Raw genomic sequence first — 21,286 nt, 5'->3', positions numbered from 1 at the left:
GTGTCTGTGTGTGTGTGTGTGTGTGTCACTCTCTGTCTGTGTGTGTCACTCTCTGTCTGTGTGTATGTGTCACTCTGTCACTCTGTGTGTGTGTGTGTGTGTGTCACTCTGTGTGTGTGTGTCACTCTGTGTGTGTGTGTGTGTGTGTGTGACTCTGTCTGTCTGTGTGTGTGTTTTTATAAGGCAGATGCTAACTGCTTCTCTGCTGGATTCCCAATAAACAGCGTGTGGCTTTTGCCCCTGAAAAAGTTCCTGTGAGCTTCTTATCAGCGTAAGCCTTCTAGTCCCCTGGCAACATCCCCTCCATCTCAGAGCTGAGCACCCTTAGCCAGAGCAGGGAACAGGCCCCGCCATAGCCTGGGATGTGCAGCGAGCCCCTGTCCACCCGCCCGGGCAGCCCCCACGGCCCCCCCACCTGCCCGGGCAGCCCGCACGGCCCCCGCCCACCCGCCTGGGGAACCCCTCCCGGGAAACCCCACCCGGCTCCCACCCACCTGCCTGGGCAGCCCCTCTGGCCCCCCACCTGCCTGGGCAGCCCGCACGGCCCCCCACCTGCCTGGGCAGCCCGCACAGCCCCCCCACCTGCCCGGGCAGCCCCCACGGCCCCCCCACCTGCCCGGGCAGCCCGCACGGCCCCCGCCCACCCGCCTGGGGAACCCCTCCCGGGAAACCCCACCCGGCTCCCACCCACCTGCCTGGGCAGCCCGCACGGCCCCCCACCTTTCTGGGCAGCCCGCATGGCCCCCCCACCTGCCTGGGCAGCCCCCCGGCCCTCCACCTGCCCGGGAAGCCCCCACAGCCCCCCACCTGCCCGGGAAGCCCGCATGGCCCCTGCCCACCCGCCCAGGGAACCCCACCCAGTTCCCGCCCACCCACCTGGGCAGCCCACCCGGCCCCTGCCCAGAAACACAGGCCCACAGTAGTAGCGGCTACGAGGGCCTGTCTCCGAGGGCCTGCGTGGACAGAGCCTCCTACCCCACCCTGAGGAGGCCGCGGGGACACTTGCTCAGTAGCTGCACAGCACAGGGCCCTGCAGCCCAATTCCTGGTCCCCTGGGACCTCGGAGCCCCGCTGGACGTCCCATAGCAAAGCTGGGGAAAGGGGCAGCTAGAGGAGCCGGGTGCCCTCCGGCCGGCAGGGCCTGGCGCCGCCCCTCCCAGGGGACTCCAGGAACTCGCTGAAGCCGCCTGGGACCCCTCGGCGATGACTCCAGGGGCTGCTGGAGGACGGGCGAGGTCCCAGAGGGCCGGAGAAGGGCAGACAGAGCCCCCGTCTTTGAGAGGGGGAACAAGTAGGACCTGGGGGTTACAGACCCGGCAGCCTCACTTTGACCCCTGGGGAGATACTGGAGCCAGCGATGAAACAATCCGCTTGTGGGGACTGAGAGCAGCCGAGCGGCCAGGCGGGGTCAGGCCAACAGCCCGTCCAGCCCAGGGTCCCGGCGGCCCACAGTGGCCGGTGCCCGGGGCTCCAGAGGGAGGGAACAGAACAAGGATCCTCCCCTGGTCCCTCCGCTGTCGCCCACTCCCAGCCCCTTGGAGTGTAACAGGGCTGTGCAGCCTGTCGAGAGCCAACCTGCTGCCCTCCTTCCCCTGGTGCCCGGCCCAGGGCGGGGGGCGCTGCCCGTCAGCCTTGTCCCACAGCCCCTGGCCACTCACCCGCCACGCAGGGCACTGTGGCCTCGGGGCAGGGTCTGGTGGTGCCCTGGCTGGCGGGCTGTGGGCACAGAGCAGTTCGCCGGCTTTGCTGGCACCTGGGCGTGCACAAGAGCTGCTAAGCGGTGCCCTTCGAGAGACGCTGCCCATCGCCCGCGCTCAGTGGGCTCGCATGGAGCCCCGTGAGCAGAGATTCCTCCCTCAGCAGCGCCCGGGGGTGAGCGGGAGCAGCCCGGCTGCATCAGGGATCAGGAGAGACGCTGTCCCCAGCCCCTGCGGGTCCCTCATGCCGGCCCCTCCGCTGCAGGAGGCTGAGTGGAACGGGCGTGAGCCCCACAGAATCCCAGAACTGGCAGGGACCTCGTGAGGCCACTAGGGCCAGTGCCCCACCCTCCCAGCAGGGCCCGGCACCGTCTAGACCAGTGGTCCCCAACCTTTTGGGGCTGCCAGGCGCCTGGGGCTCAGAGCACATTAATGGGTTGCACTTGTCCTGGTCACTAGGCGGGCGCACATAAAAGCTCCGGTGGGCGCCATGGCACCCGTGGGCACCGCGTTGGTGACCACTGGTCTAGACCATCCCTGATGGGAGTCTGAACAACCTGCTCTTCAAGGGTCTGTTTACACTAGCCCCCTAGTTCGAACTAGGGTGGTTAATGTAGGCAAGCGGAGTTGCAAATGAAACCCAGGATTTGAGTTTCCCGGGCTTCATTTGCATAAAGCCGGGCGCCGCCATTTTTAAATCCCTGTTAGTGCGGACTCCATGCCCGCGGCTACACGCGGCTACACGCGGCACGGAGTAGGGAGTTCGAATTAGGGTCTCCAATCCACCGTTACTTCTCGTGGAACGAGGTGTACCGGTAGTTCGGATTGGAGAGCCTAATTCGAACTACCTACTCTGTGCCGTGTGTAGCTGCGGGCATGGAGTCTGCACTAACAGGGATTTAAAAATGGCGGCGCCCGGGAAGATGCAAATGAAGCCTGGGATATTTAAATCCCGGGCTTCATTTGCAACTTCGAATGCCTACATTACCCTCCTAGTTCGAACTAGGGTGGCTGTATAGACAGACCCAAATATCTCCAGAGATTCCCCAACCGCCCCCGGCAATTTATTCCAGGGTTTAACCACCCTGACAGGCAGGAAGTTTTTCCAAATGTCCAACCTAAACCTCCCTTGCTATAGTTCAAGCCCATTGCTCCTTGTCCTATCCTCAGAGGCCAAGGGGAACAAGTTTTCTCCCTCCTCCTTGTAACACCCTTTTAGATACTTGAAAACTGCTCTCATGACCCCTCAGTCTGCTCTTTTCTAAACTAAACAAGCCCAATTCCTTCCGCCTTCCCTCCTCGCTCCTGGTCTCTCGACCTTTCATCATTCTTGTTGCTCTTCTCTGGACCTTCTCCAAATCTTTCTTGAAATGTGGTGCCCAGAACTGGACACAAGACTCCAGCCGAGGCCTGACCAGCGCAGAGCAGAGTGGAGCGGAGGAATGGCGTCTCGTGTCTTGCTCACCACACTCCTGTTCATGCAGACCAGAACCCTGTTGGCTTGTTTTGCAACAGCGTGACACTGGTGACTCATACTTAGCCTGTGGTCACTCTGACCCCTCGATCCCCTTCTGCAGGACTCCTGCCTAGACGGTCGCTTCCCGTTCACACCAGTCCTGGGATAGCGTGGGAACTGCTTCGAGTCCCTGCCCGGGAGCATCCCAGGAGCTGTGAAGTCAGAGGCAGGGGCGGCGAGTTCTAGGGGCTTGTGGTGCCCATGCTCCAGCAATATTCAGAGCCGGGGCCCTGCTCCACCAATATTTGGAGCTGGGTCTCTCCCCCGGCCCTGCCTGGAGCAGGCCCCAGCCCCCACCTGCTGGCCCCCCGTGTGTCCTCCCACCCCAGCCCCAGAGCATCCCCCCCCAGCCCCAGCCCATCCCTGCCATGCGCAGCTTTCAGCCTGGTGCGCACTGCCGGCTGCTGCTGCATGCGGGTGTTTACAGGTGAGCAGGAGACACCCAGGTGTGACGTGACATCACGTCCGGGACTTTAAAACTGCTCGGCGTGGCATTGCACCACACGGCCTAGCTCCAGGTTCAGAGTCCGGGGACTTCTGGGGCCTGAGCACAGACTCCAGCCCTGCAAAGTGGAAGGCAGAAGGGAGGGGAGGGGAAGGGGGAAAACAAGGGGGAAGGGGTGGGAGGAGGAGGGGGAAGAAGGGGGAAGAGAGGGGAAGGCACCAAGGGACAGCATGGGGGAGAGAGAAATGCCAGGGGGCCAAGTGCAGACAATGAGGAAAAGGGCAGGAGGGAGGTGTCAGTGGGAGGGGGACAGGGTGATGCTGGGAGAGGAGAGGGGAAGGGCATTGGGGGCTTGAGGGGGGAGGGGGAGGTGCTGGGAGAAGGCTTGAAAGGAGGGGTGGGCGTGAGAAATGTGGGGATGGAGCAAGTCATGTGAGGGCACAGAGGGGCAGGAGGGGAATGGGGGCAGAGGGTGGTGAGGGGGGGCATCAGGGAAAAAGAGGGCAAAGTGGGCAGGGGCAGTGAGGGAAGGGGGGAACACCAGGAGGGTGCAGGGCTAAGGGAAGGTGCAGGTGCCAGGGGATTCTGGGGTGAAGCAGAAGGGCAGAGACCTGCAGGGGAGGGACCAGCACCAGAGGAGAGAGGCAGGGCAGGTGTAGAGGGAGCTGTTAGGAGAGGGGATGAGGAGGGACTACTGGAGGAGTGGGCACAGGGGGGAGAGAAGGGCTGGTGGAGGGGGGTAGGTCACAGGAGGGCTGAGGACAGTGAGAAGGGCAGGAGTCAGGACAGCAGAGGGTGAGGGGTTGGGGGGCAGCAGGCACCAGGGAAGTTGATGGAGCAAGGGGAGGAGACATGGCAGCAGAGAGAAAAGTTCGAGGTTTATAAGATATTTATTAATAACTTGGGTGCCACAGTGGCACATCCAAACAAGCCACATGAACTCAGGACTGGTGCACAACACAAATCCATTCTGCTCAGGGGAGGAAACTCTCAGGCTATGTCTACACTGGTGGCTTCTTGTGCAAGAACATCGTGTGCAAGGGTTCTTGTGCAAGAACACGTCCACTCTGCCATGTGCAAGCTGTGCTTTTGCACAAGAGCATCCATGGCAGTGTGGACGCTCTCTTGCACAAGAAAGCGCCGATGGCCATTTTAGCCAGAGGGGTTTCTTGTGCAAGAAATCCCTGCCGAGCCGCCACACTGCCCTCTTGTGCAAGAGAGCTCACACCTGTTAGAAAAGAGCGTAGCTCTTGTGCAAGACGCCCTCTCATACCACGCCGGACTGTACATTTCCTTGTACAAGAGCAGGCCGGCAGTGTGGCTGCTCTGTGGGTTCTTGCACAAGAATGACTGTACTTGCGCAAGAAGCCGCGAGTGTAGACAGAGCCTTAGAGGGAACCCTTCCCCCAGCTCTCCGCCCCCGAGTTACTGTCACACACGTTGGGTTAATGCAATTGCAGGACAGTTGCATGAGGGGGGTTTGGTAGGGGCCAAACGAATCCCTGTTGGTAGGAGGATGGTGGGAAAAGTCCTTCGAGAGGGGTCACATGACACCTTTTACTTCTGGTCATGTGTCCATCTTGCCCCGAGTGTGTTACCTCCAGAGGCCTGGTTAACGGGGCACCACCAGAAATTATACAAACCTGCCGTCCTTGGGAGGTGAGACCAGGGTGTCTGTCTGGACTGCCTGGCCCTGCCCCTTGCATCCTGGGCGTGTAGGGCTGGAAAGGCCCTTGCTTGGTCGGCGAGTCCAGTCCCTGCTGAGTGCTCTCTAGGCCCGTGGTGCCCAGCGCGCCTGGCACTAGCCACATGCAGCGATTGGCGGCTGAGAGTGGCTGGCTGGCTTGACTGCTGTGGCTAGTTTGCTAGACCGCCCTGCCAGGCGTGTGCCGAGCCAGCCCCTCACACGCTCTGCAACCTCCCGGCACTTTGCTCCAGGGCGTCACAGCCCCGAACATCAGGAAGTGTCTGCTCACAGCCAAGTCTCCTCTGTCGCAGTGAAGCCCGTTGCTTCACATCCTGCCCTCGGCGGCACGAGCAATTTATTGTCCTCCTTCCGGAGAGCCCGTTGCAAGACGGAGAGTCTTCTCAAGCCAGGCCAGGCATGTCTGGGGGGGCGCTTTGGCCCTCTTCGCACCCCGGGCCTGGCGCACACTGCGACGCTGTGCAGACAGCGCATGGCGCTATTGTTCCCCGGCTACCCCGTTTCCATAACTCTGGCGCAAAGTGTCCGTCTCAGCTGCCAGCAGAAACACTCTCGCGCAGGCGCGGTCCGGGTGCCATGTATCAGCCAGGCAGCAGGAGTTCGGGAGCACCAGCGACACGCGGGCCGGCAGCACCACACTATTGCAAACAACGCAAACAGCATTCTGGGCGAAAGCCCTGCAGCACCGCGGAGACTGACACATCCAGAGAGTGTCGCGCGCTGGCCTGGCCAACGGAAGTGGCCTTTGCCCACCGGAGCTCACGACGCTGCCTGTGTGTTTTCGAGAGCTTGCAGCAGCAGGCGCCAGCCTTTAACCACAAGATCACGTGTTCGATGGAAGTGCAGTGCAAGATCCACCTCCCACCCAAACAGCCTGGCCCCACTTCCTTCCCGTCCCTTCTCAGGGGCCTCCCCCTGCTCGCTCCATCCCCCGTCCTCACTCACTCTCACCAGGCTGGGGTAGGGGTTGGGGTGCAGGCTCTGGTCTTGGGCCAAGGGGTTTGGAGTGTGGGAGGGGCTCCAGGCTTAGCCCAGGGCGGGGGATTGGGGTCCGGGAAGGGGTTTGGGTGCAGGGGGGCTCATGTCTGGGGCAGGAGGTTGGGTGCAGAAGGAGGTTCAGGGCTGGGACAGGGGTTCAGGCACCGTTTAACTGAGACGGCTTCCGGGTGGTGGAGCAGCGGGGTTAAGGCGGCTCAGTCCTGCCCTGGCCCTGCACCGCTCCTGAAAGCAGCTGGCATGGACAGCAACGGCTCCATGTGCTGCCCCCCATCCACAGGCACTGAGCCCACAGCTCTACTGGCCACGGTCCCCCACTACTGGTCAATGGGAGCTGCAGGAGCGGTGTCTGCAGGCCAGGGCAGCGTGTGGGGAACCCCTGCTCTGCCCGTCTCCGGGGCTGCAGGGACATGCCAGCCACATCCAGGGGCAGCAGTGGCCATGGGGATAATTGCTCGTCACGCTAGGTTTGGCGTTTTAGAACTCACCACTCAGAGTGAAATGTGAGTGTGAGAGAGAAATGACAATGATGAAATGCACGGACCAGTCCAACACCAAACACAACCCACTGTGCAGGCAGTAACAGAAGTAACAACAACCCCCCACGAACGTGTTGTGTGGGGAGATGAGAGTGAAGGACCGTGTGTGTGAGAGAGAGAGAATGACAGAGACACACACAGGCTGTGTCTAGACTACATGCCTCTGTTGTCAGAGGCATGTAGATTAGACACATAGGCAAAGGCAAATGAAGCGGCGATTTAAATGATCACGGCTTCATTTAAATTTACATGGCTGCTGCGCTGAGTGGACAAACAGCTGATCAGCGCGCTAGTCTGGACGCTCCCCTGCCGACATCAAAGCCCTTTGTCGGCAGCCCCGTTATTCCTCCTGGAATGAGGTTTACTGGGTGGTTGACAAATGCCTTTGATGTCGACACCTGCGCGTCCAGACTACCGCGCTGAGCAGACAAACAGCTGATTGGCTCAGCGCGGCAGCCTTGTAAATTTAAATGAAGCGGCGATTATTTAAATCGCCGCTTCATTTTCCTATGCCTGGTAGCCTAATCTACATGCCTCTGGCGACAGAGGCATGTAGTCTAGACGTAGCCTGAAATTAGCCCCCCAGGGTAAGCAATGCATCCACACTACCAAGCCCGTTATTCCGGAGTAATATTCCGGGCCGTGGAATTTTAACTCTGCACTCTGCGTTTCATAAGGAATAACACAATTCCCAGACTTGTATGTCCAAAATAATGTTGGTGCGGATGCTCCGGTGCCGCTAATTCCAACTAATTGACCCCCGGGAGGTGTCCCGCAGCTCCCCAGAACACTTCCCAGGGCTCTGAGTCCGAGGTAGCGCGCCCATGTTAATGCAGCCGGCCTCGGGCTGCCTTCGATGCTCCCCTGCAGTGAGGACACGGAACTCTGGGTTCGTCAAATCAGGTGCCCAGAAGTCAAACTTGGTCAATTCAAAATAATTCAAAATAATCACCTAGGGTCTGTCTACACTAGCCCCCTAGTTCGAACTAAGGAGGGTAATGTAGGCATATGGCACTTGCAAATGAAGCCCGGGATTTGAATTTCCCGCGCTTCATTTGCCTCAGCGGGGAGCCGCCATTTTTAAAACCCCGCTGGTTGGAACCCCGTGCCGCGCGGCTACACGCGGCACGGGCTAGATTGTTCCAACTAGCAAGCCATTCCGAACTATCTGTACGCCTCGTGGAACCAGTCACAGCCCCTTTAATTCCCGGGACCAGGGTAAAAAAAAAAAGATGCCGGAACTCCAGGGGAAAAGTTGTTGACCCCCCCCCAAAAAGTTGCTCTTTTTAAAAGCAGAACAGGCACTGCCCTTTAAGGAGGCCATTTTGAAGTCTGCCGGGACGCTCCATCCTCCCCCCACCCCATCCAGCCTGAGCTGCGCATGTTCTGGCGGACGCCCCAGCCAGGAAGAACAGAAAATACCGGACATTTCACATGGTCGTTTCTGAAAATTTTTTTTACCGGACAGACAGGCTCTTTCTTGGGAGGGGATTGATGGGGGGAGGGGGCTGGGTCGTCTCATGCCCCCCCTAGAATTTCTTCACGCCCCCCCGTTTGGGAACCCAAGGTCTAGAGAACACGAGCTAGGAGGGGAGAGGGAAAGAACTGGGCTTGTTGAGTTTGGAAAGGAGCAGACTGAGGGGACACGAGAGCAGTTTTCAGGTATCTAAAAGGGGGTTCAAGGCCTCTGGCACCGCAGCGCTCTGGCCTCTGGTGCTACAAGCAGGGGGAGGCTCTGCCTTGCTCACAGATCCCCTCAGAGACCGGCCTGGGCCGGGGAGGCCTCCCTCCCGTGGGCAGCGCTGCAGGCCGGCGCTGTGCTCCCCGGCCCCGCAGCCCAGCACTCCAGGGGGGGTGCCAGGAGACGAGGCGACCCGGCCCCCCGGCGCCGTGCGAGGGACGCAGACAGGCAGGGCTCGGTGGGTGGCTGGGCTGGGCTGCAGGTAGAGACCCGCCGGGGGCCGACCCGTGCTCAGGACCCCGCTGTCGCTGCAGCCCACAGGCCCGGCCCGGGAGCAGGAGCTGGGCCGGAGAGAGCAGCGCAGCCTACAGACCGGGCAGGGCTCAAGTCCCCTGACTTAGGGACGCCCTCCGGGTGCCCAAGCTCGCCCCGACACCCCTGGGCCCTGGCGCCTTGCGCTGGGCTGCAGCGCCCTCCGGTGGCGGAGAGGAGCGGCCGGTTCAGACTTGGCTGAGCACAGCGGGGGAGCTGCCGTCTGCCGGTTACGACTGAACCCCTGAACGTGAGGACGCTCTGGCTCCGAGGGCCGGGGCGACCCGCTCCGGGACTGTCAGGTGGGAGTTTGCCTGGGCGGTGCACCCGTCAGACCCTACCGCAGGCGTCCCACGGCCAGAGCTCACGCCGACTCGATTTCCAGTATGAATACAGTGGGGCCCGCGAGCTGATGCCAGACAGGGCGCAGTGAGGAACCCGGCCCGGACGAACAGGCGCCCATCAGCCCGGGCTCTGAGCAGCGGGGGCTTCTCCAGCTCCTGTTGCCTCCGCACGCAGCCTGGTGCCGTCGGGCAGGTGCTTTGAGCAGACGAGTCCGGGCCGTGGGCGACGGGGTGAAACACGGGCCCAGCACCAGGGAGGCGGCCCAAGCTCCCGCCTGGCCTTCCGCTCTGCCCCCTGCACGCGGCACATCCCGAGGTTCTCACCTCTGCGTGCACAGCCCTGACATCACAATCAGCCGGAGCTTCCCATAGGCCGCAGCAGCTGTCAGTCAACAAGGGAGGCGCGTGATGGGCTACGGGTGAGCTCCCGCCCTGCTCCCACGTGTCCCAGGGAGGGCCCCTCGGGTGGGGCAGCGGCTGAGACCCTCTCCTCGTGCAGTAAGGTACGGCCGGGGCAGGGCTGGGGGCGCCCGGCGGGCACGCGCCCTGGGAGCGGGAGGAGACGTGGGGCACGACCGGTGGTGACTGGGCAGCGTAGGGACCACTGGTGCAGAGCGGGGATGTAGGGAGAAGCCCCAGGGTCAGACAAGGGCTGGCCCCAGGCATGGGCTGATAACCCCAGAGAAGAGGGAGCCGGGCCCTAGCGCTGCCACAGGCGGGGCCATCAACCTCAGCCACCCAGGGACTCATCAGCATCCCCAGCCCCGCCAGGACCAGCCAAGGACCCGCTGCGGCCGCCCGGCACCTCTCAGAACCATAGCGGGGGGGGGGGGGGGCGGGGGGGGGGGCTGGCCAAACCACACCCACAGGGCCAGCACCACGTCTATGGCCCATTGGCTCAAAGGGCACAAGCCGCTGCTGAACTCTCTGGGATGGACGGTGTCCGCGACAGCACGGGCCCGTTTCAGGACAAAGCGGGAAGTGTCAGTAATGATCAATAAATGCTCTGGGTTGTACCTCGACACACACTAACCGATGAGCCACAGGATACAAAATGATCAGTCGCTGCCTTCCCCATCTGTAATGAAGTCGGACGTCAAACAGCACCTACGAAATCTGAGCATTTTAAAATCAGGCGACCCAGAGAACTTACACCCAAGAGTCTCAAAAGAGCTGGCTCAGGGAGCCCCCGCTTAAGGGCACTGATTGTGTGGCTGCTCCAGGGGGCTGAAAGAAAGCAACAGTTGTGTAACTATTTTAAAAGGATAAACCAGATGACCCAGGTCACTGTAGGTCAGTTAGTCTGACATGGGGGGCCCCGGGCACCCCCTAGTCCTGGCTGTAGCCCAGGCCCAGCACTTGCCCCTCTCTGCTTGTCCAGGCTGCCCATTGATCTCTACAAGGCTTGCAGGGGCGAGGAGGAGCTGGCCCCCTATCCCGCCTGTTCCCTCTTCCTCCAACTTTCTGAAGCCACCCCGGTGCCCCCGGCTAAGCCCCAGGCCTGATGTCACTCCCGGGGACAGGGCGGAATGGCTGATGCGAGACCATCCATGCCTGTCCCCAGTGGCCCGGCAGTTCAACAAGCTTGGCTCTGCTCTTGGACAAGACACTAGTGGGCTGAGGGCGGCATGGGGCTGCCCCTCCACCCCGCCACAGCCCTGGGCAGTCCCAGGCCGCTTGTGAATGTGCTGGACAGGCCTGGCCCGACGGGCGCGGGGCAGCGGCTTCGTGCTCCCAAGAGCCCTCCAGTGACTGCAAAGCCCAGCCCTTTGCTGCCCTCTCCCCGGCCCCCCCGGTTCCAAGCGAGCGCCCTGCCCGCAGGCAAGGCTGGGAGCAGAGAAGCCCCCGCCGGGGCCTGGGCGTGTGGAGTGCAGGGTTCCAGCGTTGGGGGTGTGGCCCCCGTCAGCCCCTCGCATGGCGCCCTGGTGTGCGACCTCTGGCAGACAGGCCCCTGGGCGTACCGCCGGGGCGCACCGAGGGGCTAGGATGGCTCCTCCCCGGGCACTCGCGCCCCTTGGCCCCAGCAGTGGGTGAGGATCCAGGGCAGCAGGCTTGGCTCTGTGGGAGCAGCACGCGAAGCCCGTGGGGCCCAGGCTCACTCCCAAAGACACCCACAGGCCCCTGGGGGAGCACAGCGGGAGCAGCCGGCAGCCCCCGGCCAGGCACCCCCTCACTCGCTGCCAAAGGCCCTTCGGCTTCCCGGGAGGGCCAAGCTCCTGCCCCCAGCCCCCCCGAAGAGGCACGTTGGTGGGGCGGGCCCAGGGCTGGGGGGGGACGGACGTCGCTGTGGGGAGAGCGGGGGAGGGCTCTGTGCCGCGGGAGGACTAAGGGGGAGCGATGAACCGTGCAGCCCCGCGACGCGGAGGGAGGCTGGCGGTCACAGCGGGGGAGGGCTCTGTGCCATGGGAGGACTAAGGGGGAGCGATGAACCGCGCAGCCCCGCGACGCGGAGGGAGGCTGGCGGTCACAGCGGGGGAGGGCTCTGTGCCGCGGGAGGACTAAGGGGGAGCGATGAACCGCGCAGCCCCGCGACGCGGAGGGAGGCTGGCGGTCACAGCGGGGGAGGGCTCTGTGCCACGGGAGGACTAAGGGGGAGCGATGAACCGTGCAGCCCCGCGACGCGGAGGGAGGCTGGCGGTCACAGCGGGGGAGGGCTCTGTGCCGCGGGAGGACTAAGGGGGAGCGATGAACCGCGCAGCCCCGCGACGCGGAGGGAGGCTGGCGGTCACAGCGGGGGAGGGCTCTGTGCCGCGGGAGGACTAAGGGGGAGCGATGAACCGCGCAGCCCCGCGACGCGGAGGGAGGCTGGCGGTCACAGCGGGGGAGGGCTCTGTGCCGCGGGAGGACTAAGGGGGAGCGATGAACCGCGCAGCCCCGCGACGCGGAGGGAGGCTGGCGGTCACAGCGGGGGAGGGCTCTGTGCCGCAGGAGGACTAAGGGGGAGCGATGAACCGTGCAGCCCCGCGACGCGGAGGGAGGCTGGCGGTCACAGCGGGGGAGGGCTCTGTGCCGCGGGAGGACTAAGGGGGAGCGATGAACCGTGCAGCCCCGCGACGCGGAGGGAGGCTGGCGGTCACAGCGGGGGAGGGCTCTGTGCCGCGGGAGGACTAAGGGGGAGCGATGAACCGTGCAGCCCCGCGACGCGGAGGGAGGCTGGCGGTCACAGCGGGGGAGGGCTCTGTGCTGCGGGAGGACTAAGGGGGAGCGATGAACCGTGCAGCCCCGCGACGCGGAGGGAGGCTGGCGGTCACAGCGGGGGAGGGCTCTGTGCCGCGGGAGGACTAAGGGGGAGCGATGAACCGTGCAGCCCCGCGACGCGGAGGGAGGCTGGTGGTCACAGCGGGGGAGGGCTCTGTGCCGCAGGAGGACTAAGGGGGAGCGATGAACCGCGCAGCCCCGCGACGCGGAGGGAGGCTGGCGGTCACAGCGGGGGAGGGCTCTGTGCCGCGGGAGGACTAAGGGGGAGCGATGAACCGTGCAGCCCCGCGACGCGGAGGGAGGCTGGCGGTCACAGCGGGGGAGGGCTCTGTGCCACGGGAGGACTAAGGGGGAGCGATGAACCGTGCAGCCCCGCGACGCGGAGGGAGGCTGGCGGTCACAGCGGGGGAGGGCTCTGTGCTGCGGGAGGACTAAGGGGGAGCGATGAACCGCGCAGCCCCGCGACGCGGAGGGAGGCTGGCGGTCACAGCGGGGGAGGGCTCTGTGCCGCGGGAGGACTAAGGGGGAGCGATGAACCGCGCAGCCCCGCGACGCGGAGGGAGGCTGGCGGTCACAGCGGGGGAGGGCTCTGTGCCGCGGGAGGACTAAGGGGGAGCGATGAACCGCGCAGCCCCGCGACGCGGAGGGAGGCTGGCGGTCACAGCGGGGGAGGGCTCTGTGCCGCGGGAGGACTAAGGGGGAGCGATGAACCGTGCAGCCCCGTGACGCGGAGGGAGGCTGGCGGTCACAGCGGGGGAGGGCTCTGTGCCGCGGGAGGACTAAGGGGGAGCGATGAACCGTGCAGCCCCGCGACGCGGAGGGAGGCTGGCGGTCACAGCGGGGGGCTCTGGGACTGAGGTGGTTCTTCCCCGCGTGCCATAGGGCCAGCGACGACAGCATGCCCCGGCTGCCATTCTGCACCGAGCTGGCCCGCCCCGGGCGTGGCCATGAGCACGACTAGCCACAGGCCTGCCGACTTGGGCTGCATCCGCAGAGACAGGCCCCGGCCCCCGGCTGCTTCTGGCCCCCGACCAGGCCCCCGACCAGGCCCGAGGTGCAACGCCCGTCGCCATGGGGGAGTACTACAAACTGCTGGAGCTGCCCCAGGACGCCTCTGAGGAGGACATCAGGAGGGCGTAAGTCCCCTTGTGGCGGCCCCGCCCCCTTGGGGTGGGGTCCCCAGGCCCCTGAACCCCCCCCACTATGTCACCCCCCTGCCTTGGAGCGCCCCCGGCCCCACGCTCCCCATGGGCAAGGCTCTGTAGCCTCCCCGCCCTGGGCCCTGCCCTGAGGGCACCTCACAGGCTCTAGGGCTCCGGGCTGGACTCCAGCTTATGACCCTCCGGCCCTCCCGGGGCAGGGCCTTGGGACGCCCTGGGAAAGGGGAGCTCAGCGGGAGGCTGGAAGTGGCCAACTCCTGGGAGCTGGGAGACGCCGTTGCTGGGTGGTGGGACCCAGCCGGTGTGCGGGGGCTGCCAAAAGCACCCTGAGGCTAAGTGCGGGGGGGGGCGAGGGGCAGCCAGCTGTGCGGGAAAGACCCTTCCCCGGAGCCAGGCTGGGGCGGGAGAGCGCTCAGCAGGGAGCGTCCCAGAGCCGGGGCAGCGGGAGGGAACTCCGCATGGCGGGGCTCCGACAGCCTCTCTGGGCCCGGCGCAGGTACAGGCGGGCAGCAATGAGGTGGCACCCGGATAAGAACCCGGAGGTGGAACAATACGCCGAGCGGAAGTTCAAAGAAATCACGGAGGCCTACGACGTGCTGTCAGACAGTAAGGGCCCCCGCCCCCCGGGCCAGTCCTCGCGGCTGCACTTGGGGTCTGTCTACCTGCTCCTGCTGCGGCTGCCGCATCAGACCCAGGGCGGGAGAGAGGTGGGCTGGGGGGGGACTGGGGGGCTGTTATTGGACCCACTTCTGTGGGGGAGAGACAAGCTTAGAGCTGCACTGGGCTCTGCCTCCAGCCCCATAGATATTCTCTCGCCCACCTTGTCACTCTGCCTCCTCGGCCCCCTGGCTCTGCTCGGCCCCCCGGGCCTGGGGCACCGCCCGGGTGGGGAGCGGCCGCCTTCTCCAGCCCCAGCGTTCCCGGCTCTCCCTTCCGCTCTAGCGCAGGCCCCGGGGGAGGTCCTGGGCCGCTGAGCACCGAGGCAATCCCTGCCGGGGTTAGGTGTGGACGCCCAGGCCCCGGTGCAGGAGCCAGAGATGGGAGCCGTGTGTGATAGCGCCTCTGCGCTAGGGCAGCCTGGCTCCATGCGCCCAGCGTCCCGCGACGGATTGCAGGGCATCTCGCGCAGCAGCACCGCGCCTCCCCGCGGTGGGCAGGGCCTGCGGCTGCCGCATCAGTGTCCCTCCAGCTGCATCCCCTCTGCAGTGGGGGCGGAGGGCCGGGTGGGCGGCAAGGCGGCTGTGGCCGGGCTCAGCGGGAGACGGGCTGGCTGACCTCCGGCTCCTTCTCCCGGCAGAGAGCAAGCGGGAGATCTACGACCGCTACGGCAAGGAGGGGCTCGCAGGGGCAGGTGAGTGACCCCCCCCATCCTCCTGTGTGCCCAACCCCCGCCTCCCAGGGCTGGGCTTTGTCCCTGTGGCGGGCGCTTTGCCCCCCACACAGCTGCGTTGCCCACCCCAGCGTCAACGTGGGCTCACGCACCCGGGCTGGGCTGGCTCTGCAGCCCTAGCAGGCACCCCAGGCAGAAACACCTGCCCCTGCCCCGCGAACATGCACAGGGAGCCCGTCGGCCGGGGCCACGTTCCCAGTCAGCATCGCACCGAGCGCCTCACCTCCTGCCGCCCGGCTGACAACCGGAGTGTGAGTGAGACACGAGGAGTCGTGCTCCCGCTCCGCTCCGCGCCGACCAAGCCTCAGCTGGAGTCTTGGGTCCAGTTCCGGGCGCCGCGTTGCAGGCACAATGTGGGGAAATTGGAGACGGTCCAAAGAAGAGCAACAGGAATGACGGAGGGTCTAGAGAACAGGAAGGCTGAAGGAATTGGGCGAGTTTAGTCTGGAGAAGAGCAGACCGAGGGCGACATGAGAGCGGGTTTCCAGTCCCTACAAGGGGGTCACAAGGAGGAGGGAGAAAAATTGTTCTCCTTGGCCTCTGAGGACAGGACAAGCAGCAAGGGGCTTAAACTGCAGCAGGGGAGGTTTAGGTTGGACATTAGGGAAAACTTCCTACCTGTCAGGGTGGATAAACACTGGAATGCATTGCCTAGGGCAGGGGTGGGCAATAATTTTGGGTGGGGGGACTCTCCAAGACTTTGCAAAGTGGTCGAGGGCCGCACTTTTCCGTGGAGGGAGTGTGGGGTCTAAGATGGAGGCTGGGTGCAGAAGGGCGCACAGGGTAAGGGATTGGGGTGCAGGAGACGGTGTGGGGTCTGAGAGGGTGTTTGGGTGGAGGAGGGGGTTGTGACCTGGGGCAGGGGATTGGGGTGTAGGGTTAGAGAGGGGGTGTGGGTGCAGGAGAGGGTTCTGGCCTGGGGGAGGGGTGCAGGTCTGGGAGGGAGTTGGGGTGCAGGAGAGGGTTCTGGCCTGGGGGAGGGGGGGCTGGGGGTGCAGCGGGTTGGGGTGCAGGGAGGGGGTGGGGGAGGGGTGCAGGTCTGGGAGGGAGTTGGGGGCAGGGGGGAGCTTGGGGTGCAGGAGAAGATTCTGGCCTGGGGGAGGGGTGCAGGCCTGGGAGGGAGCTGCCCCCCCCCCCGGGCTGGGGGAGGGGGCAGGGGGTGCAGAGGGTTTGGACGGTGATCTGGGGGCGGGAGTTGGGGTGCAGGAGAGGGTTCTGGCCTGGGGGAGGGGTGCAGGCCTGGGAGGGAGTTGCCCCCGGGGCAGGGGGTGCAGCGGGTTTGGAGGGTGATCGGGGGTGGGAGTTGGGGTGCAGGAGAGGGTTCTGGCCTGGGGGAGGGGTGCAGGCCTGGGAGGGAGTTGCCCCTGGGGCAGGGGGTGCAGCGGGTTTGGAGGGTGATCGGGGGCGGGAGTTGGGGTGCAGGGGGGCGGGGTGCCAGAGGCAGGCGCTGGCTGGGAGGCGTGTCCCTGAGTGTCCCCTGGCCAGCAGGCTGCAGCGCCCCCAGGCTGGCAGGGGCCGCGCTCCCTGCCTGCTGCACCCCGGCCTGCTTCCCGCCGCAGGCTGCTCCCTCCAGGGGGCGCTCAGCTCCGGGCGGGGAAGGGGCTCGCGCCGCCCCAGGCGCTCAGGCCAATCTCTCTGCACCGATTGGCTGGCTGTTTCCATCCAATAGGAGCTGAGAGATTGGCTAAGGTCCGTTCTTATTGGCCGGTTGTTTCTGGCCAATAGGAGCTGAGCATTGGGCTGGGGGTGGGGAGATTGCACGAAGCCCCGCCCCCGCAGAGCAGAGAACCCAGGGAGCTCCCTTTAAACCGCAGCAGCTGCGTGCGCCCGAGGGGGGGTCCCGGGGCGTGGCGGCTGGGCTGGCTCCTGGGCCCGATTCTGACTCGGGGGTCGTGGAGTCTCCATCCCTGGAGATGCTGAAGAGCCGGCTGGTCCGACGGGGCTGGGCCCTGCTGGGGGGACGGGACCCGATGCCTCCCGAGGGCCCCTCCAGCCCTACGATTCTAGGATTCCCCCCGGCTCTGCCCTGGTTGCTGGTGTGACCCTCACCCCTAGCGTGGTTACCAAGCAGTGCGAGTGGCGCCTAGACCACAGCAACAGCTCAGCCCAGGAGCCCCCCCAGCCGGGGCTGGGAGCCAGCTGGCTTTTAGCTCGGAGCTCCTGAACTTGGCTCCCGAGGGCCCAGGATCAAATCCGCCTGGTGGCGGCTACGCACGCATCTGGTGTAGGGCTGTGTCCCGTGTGGCAGCACTTAGCCCACGGACAGCCAGGGAGCAGGACACGGGCCAGCTGGCTTTCTCGCTCAAGCTGTGGCGACTCTTTTGCCAAGCTCTCAAAGCGCCAGGTTCAAATTCACTTGCAGGTGGTTCCACCTGCTCTTGTCCCTGGGGAGGGGTCATGTGAGGGCCAGGTGCCATTTCCTTTCTCTGCTTTGCCCCGCAGAGCCGGGGGAGCCGAGGGCTGAAGAGGGGGGCCCTGGATTTACTTTCAACTTTGCCAGCCTCCGGGAGATCTTCAGAGAGTTCTTCAGGGGACGAGAGCCCTTCTACGGTGAGTGGAGCCCGGCTCGGGGGAGCTGCGGGCAGTTTGTGCTGGGAAAGTTTCCCTGAGGAAAAATGAGATTTTTGTCCAGAAAAGGCCAATTTCTTACATCCCCCTTTGCTTTGTTTCACATAAACCGAGCTAGGTTTCATCTCGAGGGGTTGTTTCTTTCCCAGTCCCCCCAGAGTGAAAGCGGAGGGAGTCTCAGGAGAGGTTTCGCCCACGTTTTCCAGTGCTGGAAACATTCAGAACAGTTACGGAGAGGCAAAGGAGAACCAGCATAGCTGTCAGGAAAGCCATTGCCTGGACTCACTGTGTGACCTGGTTGCAAAAAGGGATAATGGGGAAAACGGGCGGGAGGGGGAGATAAAACATTAAAAATAACCCCCCTGAACATTTTCTGAAGAAACCAAAAGCTCGCGCCCTCTAGAGTGTCAGCCCCCGGGATAGTTACAAGGGTCTAGTCTGAAAATCTCCCCCCACGTTCCCTGTCAAGCCCTAACTCCCTGCATGGACCACAGCCTGTTATCGACACAATGTCCCGCTACCGCTTACCGATGGAAACCCCACCCGGCCCCAGGCGCTCCTGCGAAGGGTTAATTCCCCCATTGAGTGTCCCGTGCTCAGGGCCCGGCCCCGGGTCCCCTTCTGCCTTTCCTGCCAGCTGGACCCCCTGGGACCAAGTCCTCCCTTACCCGTCTTGTCACGACTCTTCGGCCCCCCTTGGCTGGGGCCCATGGCCAAAGGGAGCTGCAGAATCGGTGCTCAGGGTGGGGGCAGGGCACAGACCCATGGCTGCCCCTGCGCCTTGGGGCCAGACGTGCTGCCTGCTTGCAGGAGCCATGCGGAGCCAGGGGGACTGTGGGCTCCGTGTAAGTTCCGAGAGGGCTCTCGATGGCCACGGGGAGACTGAGGCTGATTCCAGGAGGCCAACGCGAGAGTGCTGAAAGCTCCCTAGAAGTGCGGAGTCAGGGGCACTCTGCCCCCAAGGCCCTGCGCCCAGAGGTGCCTACGTACCCCTCCCGGCGGCTGCTCAGCCCCTCGCCCTGCCCCGCCCCACCTCTTCCTCTAGGTGCGACCTGTCCCGGCTCCTCCCCTCCCTCCTGGAGCCTCCTGAAGGGGCGATCCGCTGTCCACGGCACTCGGGAAGCACTGGCAGGCGGGGCGAGGCAGGGCCATCCCTGGGGTTTATGGGCAGGACTATGAAACGGTGCCCTGTGCCCGATGGCGGCGGGGGAGGGGGGATTGTTTAGAGCCGCAGTTTTGTAACCTGCTGCCACACACCAGCGAGAGAGTTTCAATCTCGTTTTCCTGAGGCCTCTCGGCTCCCACAGGCAGCTCAGGAGCTGGCAGTAGGTACCTGGGGCTGGCAAGGCCTGGTGAATGGCTTTTCGCAGGGTCCGTGCCGGGGGGCAGGCGTTTCCCCTGTGAGCCAGCTCCTTGCTGGAGGAATAACGGTAGTTCGAATTAGGAGCTTTAATTCGAACCACTTAGCTGCCGCATATAGCCGTGGGCAGGGAGTTCGAACTATGGGCATTTAAAAATGGCGGAGCCCAGGAACATGCAAATGAAGCCCGGGATATTTAAATCCTGGGCTTCATTTGCAAGTTCGAATGCCTACGTTAGCCACCCTCGTTCCAACTAGACAGTGTAGACGTCCCCTGTCTGGGGAAGGGCGGCCCTGGGAGACGTGGTCAGCAGGGCCACCAGCTGTCGAGAGGCGCAGGGCTCAGGGCTGCCGCTCTGTGGCAGGAGAGGTGCCCGAGTGTCTCGCCTGTGAATGCGGAGGAGGTCTGCTGGTGAGACAAGCAGCGGAGCGGCCGCAGGGAGCGAATCTCCCGAGGCCTGGGCCGCGTGAGGGGCGCTCTGGGGGGTGGCCAGGTGTCCGGTACTGACCCGGATAGTCTGGTATTTTTGCCTCCTGTCCAGTAAAAACATTCAGAGAATACCGGACTCCTAAAATGGCCGGTACTTTTTGATATTTTCCCAGCCAGGAGGTGAAAATCCTGGGTGCTTACTGGTTCCACAGGGGAGCTGACTGGCCCGGAGCAGGGAGACCAGATGACGGGTGGCTGCCGACAGCCTGTTAGGGCCAAAAAGCCTTAAAAGCATTTCTTAAAGGAGCGATGCTGGTTTTTTTTTTTTTTTTTTTTGCTTAACAACCCTTGGGGTCCTTTTTCTTTTCTCAACAGAATTTTTTCCACGTTTTTTCTGGGGGGTGGGAGGTGTTTAGTATTTTTAGTTAAACCATCTGGCAACCCTACGCTCTGGACGTAACACGTGTGATTTCTTGCAGGCATGCCCGGTGATGGGAGGAGAGCCACAGACACAGCCCGCACGGAATCCTGCCCTGGCTACGAGTCACCCGAGATCTATGAGATTTATGGCGGGTGGAAGGAGTCACACAAGGGGTATGAGCCACAAGGTGCATGGAATGAGTCTCAGTACGAGTCAGCCCCCGGATACGAGCTGAACCAGGCGTACGCGGCCCACAACAGACCAGGGACGCCCCCCGGATACGAGCTGAACCAGGCGTACGCGGCCTACGACAGAGCGGGCTCGGCCCCCGGATACGAGATGAACGAGGCGTACGTGGCCTACGACAGAACGGGGACGCCCCCCGCATACGAGATGAACGAGGCGTACGCGGCCTACGACAGAGCGGGGACGCCCCCCGCATACGAGATGAACGAGGCGTACGTGTCGTACGACGGGTGGAACGTGGCACCAGGCAGAGCGGAGACGCCCTCCGTGTACGAGCTGAATGAGGCGTACGTGTCGTACGACGGGTGGAACGTGGGACCGAGCAGAGCAGGGACACCCTCCGTGTACACCTCACACGACGGGTGGAGTGGGCTGCAAGACCGAGAGAAGTCAGCTCTCGTGTACGAGCTGCTGAGCGCATGGGGCAGGGGCCGGGCCAGGCCGGAGGCAGCCCCTGGAGACAGGTCCCACGAGGCACGTGCATCGTGTGAGGACTGGCGTGGGACACGAGCCCGGCCCGAGCCAGCCCCGGGTCCTCAGATGTGTGCCGGGTGGAACAGGCTGCAAGCGGGCTGCAAGGAAGGGGTGTCCAAGGAGCTGGCCGTGGGCTCCGACCCAGCTCTCAGACCCATGTCCCCTCACGCGTGGCAACGAGCAGGGGCTGTCCGGAGCCAGGAGCTGGCTGGCGGGCGGAACAAGCCGACGGCTGATGAGGAGAGTCGACCCCCAAGTGGAAAGGGGGAGCTGCCTGGGGGCAGGAGGCTGCCGGACAGGGCAAGGAGGCCGTCGGATGGGATGGAGAGGTTCCTGGGCGGGGTGAAGAGGCTGCTGGATGGAACCAAGAAGCTGCTGTGTCGGCGGAGTGAGCTCCAGGGGGGAGCCAGCCCCGTCCCGGGGGAGCCACCGGGCTTCTCCAGGGAGTCCGAGGGAGCCGGGTGGCTCCCGGATATCGCCCGCTGGCCGCAGGCGGAGCTGCCTCCGGCGCGGGGCAGAACCAGCCAGCTCCCGGGCACGGCCACTGGGCACCGGAGCGCCAGCAGCAGCCCACCCCACGGGACAAACCCGCTGGGTCGGCCCCCGGGGGGCACGAGCCGGCTCCCGGACATCACCAGCCACCTCCTAGGCCAGACGCGCCAGCTCCCAGGCAGGAGCCACCTGGGGGAGCAGCCGTGGGGGCCCAGCTGTGCCCAGCACTTCTTGCTCGCCAGGCTGGGGCGGATGCTGTGAGCCCAGGCGCCGGGGGAGGCCACGGGCAGAGCAGTAAACCCTGGGCCCACA

The 21,286-nt window shown here is 64.3% G+C and overlaps 1 protein-coding gene across 1 annotated transcript; it reads left to right on the top strand.

Annotated features, from left to right (window-relative positions):
- The first annotated feature begins 9,583 nt into the window (after positions 1 to 9,583).
- On the top strand, positions 9,584 to 21,286 carry LOC102462961 (uncharacterized). Its single transcript, XM_075917684.2, has 6 exons — positions 9,584 to 9,738; positions 13,316 to 13,569; positions 14,090 to 14,199; positions 14,891 to 14,944; positions 17,426 to 17,533; positions 19,821 to 21,286. The coding sequence occupies exons 2-6, from the start codon at positions 13,505 to 13,507 to the stop codon at positions 21,233 to 21,235; spliced, it is 1,752 nt and encodes a 583-aa protein (XP_075773799.2). The 5' UTR covers positions 9,584 to 9,738; positions 13,316 to 13,504; the 3' UTR covers positions 21,236 to 21,286.

This window comes from Pelodiscus sinensis, chromosome 7 (assembly GCF_052426305.1).
Source record: "Pelodiscus sinensis isolate ZL-2025 chromosome 7, ASM5242630v1, whole genome shotgun sequence".
Classification (NCBI taxonomy): Eukaryota; Metazoa; Chordata; order Testudines; family Trionychidae; genus Pelodiscus; species Pelodiscus sinensis.
The sequence above is the reverse complement of the archived record's forward strand: the minus strand, read 5'-3'. Positions and strand labels throughout refer to the sequence as shown.